Source organism: Rutidosis leptorrhynchoides, chromosome 7, assembly GCF_046630445.1.
Source record: "Rutidosis leptorrhynchoides isolate AG116_Rl617_1_P2 chromosome 7, CSIRO_AGI_Rlap_v1, whole genome shotgun sequence".
NCBI lineage: Eukaryota > Viridiplantae > Streptophyta > Magnoliopsida > Asterales > Asteraceae > Rutidosis > Rutidosis leptorrhynchoides.
In genome coordinates this window covers 106,733,018-106,736,471 of record NC_092339.1, presented here as the reverse complement: position 1 = coordinate 106,736,471, position 3,454 = coordinate 106,733,018, and the positions used below count along the sequence as shown (strand labels likewise).

At 36.8% G+C, this 3,454-nt stretch overlaps 1 protein-coding gene across 1 annotated transcript; it reads left to right on the top strand.

The window, feature by feature from the left end:
• Nucleotides 1–1,041: 1,041 nt before the first annotated feature.
• On the top strand, nucleotides 1,042–1,668 carry LOC139859501 (uncharacterized). Its single transcript, XM_071848283.1, has one exon. It carries the CDS (start codon nucleotides 1,042–1,044, stop codon nucleotides 1,666–1,668), a length of 627 nt encoding a protein of 208 aa, XP_071704384.1.
• Nucleotides 1,669–3,454: the final 1,786 nt, after the last annotated feature.

The following is a 3,454-nucleotide window of genomic DNA, read 5'->3' as shown; positions in this document are numbered from 1 at the left end:
AGGGGATGGAAATGGGAACCAAAAAAATTCCAATTTTGCACCTCCAATATGCGGATGATACTATCTTCTTTGGTGAATGAAGTGAGAATAACCTAAGAAACCTTATGAAGCTTTTGAAATGTTTCGAGTTGACTTCGGGCCTCAAAGTAAACTATAACAAAAGTAATCTTTTTGGTGTTGGTGTTGATAAACGGGTCGTTGAAAATATGGTCCATTTATATAAATGTAAGGTGGGTTCATTCCCTTTTATATATCTTGGGGCTTCCGGTTGGTGGTAGGATGAATAAATTGGAGAATTGGAACCCGGTTATCGATAAATTCGCGAAACGACTCTCAGATTGGAAGGCTAGATCGATGTCATTTGGTGGGCGCTTGACGCTTGTAAAATTGGTGTTATATAGTCTCCCATTGTACTACTTCTCGCTCTTCTGTGCTCCGCCATGTGTGATAAAAAAACTCGAGTGTGTAAGACGTTCTTTTTTTTGGGGCGGGTCGGGAAATAATCATAAAATTGCTTGGGTTAAATGGGATGAGACCCTTCTTCCTTTCGAGAAAGGAGGGTTAAACATTGGTTCTTTAAAGTGTAAAAACTTGGCTTTGATTGGCAAGTGGTGGTGGAGGTTCAAAATCGAAACTACTTCCTTGTGGGTCAAAGTCATTTCGAGTATTTATGGTCATACAGGTGGACTTTGTGTTGAAAATCTCAATACAAAGTTTCCTTATTGTTCGGTTTGGTCTAATATTATAAAAACGAGAAATATTATTGATTCCCTTGGTGTGGTATTTAGAAGCTCCTTTATCAAAAACATTGGTGATGGAGCTTCTACGTCCTTTTGTAATGATGTTTGGCTTGGTAATACTCCTTTGAAAAACATGTTCAAGAGACTTTCATACTTAGAGACGAACATGGATGCAAAAGTTTGAGATAGGATGTTTTGGGACGGTACAGATTGGGTCGGGAATTGGGCTTGGGCACGTAAAGTTTCGGGACGTGCAATCGGTGATTTAGAGGAGCTTAACGGGCTGATTTAGCAGGTTCGGATGAGCCCAAATTCAGCCGACTGCTGGAATTGGGCTCCGGGTTCGAAGGGTTGTTTTACAACAAAACGCTTGAATGAATTGCTAGAATCGAAAGTGTTACAATGTCAGGATGCGGTTTTAGGTACTATTCGAAACAATTTAGTGCCAAAAAATATTGAGTTATTTGTGTGGCGAGCTAGAAAAGGTAGGCTCCCAACGCTTCCCGAACTTGACAAAAGAGGGATTGATTTGAACTCGGCGCGTTGTCCAATTTGTGATGATGATATCGAATCTTTGGATCATTCCCTTCTTTCTTGCAAGTTTGCGTGGGGCATTTGGGAGAAAATCTTGGAATGGTTGAAGGCAAGGAATATTTATACCAACAACATTCGGGATCTATTCGATGTGGAGTCGGGTGGAAACTTTTCGGACGTGGCAAAAAGCAATTGGCAAGGGATAATTTGGACGAGCGGGTATCTAATATTGAAGAATCGAAACGACAAAGTGTTTAAAAACAAGTGTTGGAATGTTCCGGTTGCGGTTAGTGAGATACAAGTCAAAAGTTATGATTGGATCGCGAAGAGATGCAAAGTGAAGAATTTAGAGTGGCATAATTGGTTGCATAATCCGTCAATTTATTTTTCTTAGTGGTGTTGAGTTGCTACCTTAGCATCTTAACTCTATTTAGTCATCTTGTATGTTTGTTTATATTTTTTCGCGGTTGCAACCTTGAGATTGTAATACTTTGTCAGTTTTTAATAAAATTTATTGCTTTAAAAAAAATCATAACTTGAATTGATGAATTGTTAATCATGATTTCAACGTTTTTGAATGTTTTCAAGAACACATTTGATTGTTAGCATCAATTTAAAGTGTTAGAATTTTCTAGTTGGGATTTCTTCAATTTTTTTTTTTTCAAGATTTCATCATACTGACACAATTGAATGAAGGAAATTCATAAATTAATTTTACCGAGAGTGAAGATTAAGAATGAGTGAAAGCAAATTCTTCAGTGTGTGATTTAAGGTCTTGAGCCGTGAGAGAGAATGAGTGAAATTGATTTTGAAGGGAATGAAAAGTGAAGGCTTGAAATTAGACTAAAAATCCGTCTGGACTCGTACGGTCGATCTACGGTCGACCGTGGGTTCCACTGTAGAGGGGAAATGCTCTGCGATTGAGCGTACGGTTGGCCGTGGTTCGACCGTGCAACTTCTGATGGGAAATTTCGTCCGTGTCTTCAAGTCGAGCGCGTTTTGGTGATTATCTCGTTCTTAGAATACTCGAAGACAAATTTTCTTTGCTTAATATTGTATGATCACATCCAACCGATGTTTCATCATCAATGACACGTATGTAGGCACGTTTATATATATATAATATGTAATGAATTATATTCAAATTCAAATTGACACACACATACTATATTATACATTTAAGGCACTTTGACCAACATCTAGCATGGAATACGATTTCTCATCTTTTCAAGTTAAGCATTCATTTCTAAGCTAAGCTTAATCACATTGAATATCCTTTATAATCACTTTGAGGATGTGCTATAGATATATGCAAAGGTATAAACACATTTTTCCAATGAAGCATATAAAAGATCAAAAAATGATACGTTGTTATCAAACTTTTTGTATCAACAACATTCATCATTTTCAGTTAAAAATACTTTAGTGACTCTTAACATAGTGTTCACAATGAAAAAAAAAAAAAAATTATGTAAAAGAAACGTTGTTTAAAGTTTGGGTCGTACACAATATGATCAAGCCCACAAAATATAGTCAATTGTGAATAAATGGGAAATTGATGAAAATACACTTTTTTTAAGGCTTCAAACAAAATACACTTTTTTAAAAAAAATTGCCTTTTTACACCATTCGGTAGACCGGATTTCTGTCTACCACCTTTATCTGTCGTCTACTACCATTTTTACAAAGTAGTAGACAGTAACAACAAGGTAGTAGACAGTGAGAACAAAGCAGTAGACAGCCAATTACAAGGTAGCAGACCGTCTACTGCCTTGTTGTTACTGTCTACTACCTTGTTGTAGGTGTCGACTGATATGTATTATTGGTGTCGACACCTACAACAAGGTAGTAGACAATAACAACAAGGCAGTAGACGGTCAGCTACCTTGTAATTGGCTGTCTACTGCTTTGTTCTCACTGTCTACTACCTTGTTGTTACTGTCTACTACTTTGTAAAAATGGTAGTAGACGACAGATAAAGGTGGTAGACAGAAATTCCGTCTACCGAATGGTGTAAAAAGACAATTTTTTTTAAAAAGTGTATTTTATTTGAAGCCTTAAAAAAAATGTATTTTGAACAATTTCCCTTAATAAATCCATACGAACTAGAGCGTAAGTGCACAATCATCCTTCTGACCCTATATAAAATACATTAGCCCAACTACTGGATTGAGACGGGC

Bases quoted from the DNA above. Each gene is read 5' to 3' on its own strand.
- LOC139859501 (XM_071848283.1), top strand. From the start codon at position 1,042: ATGAGCCCAAATTCAGCCGACTGCTGGAATTGGGCTCCGGGTTCGAAG.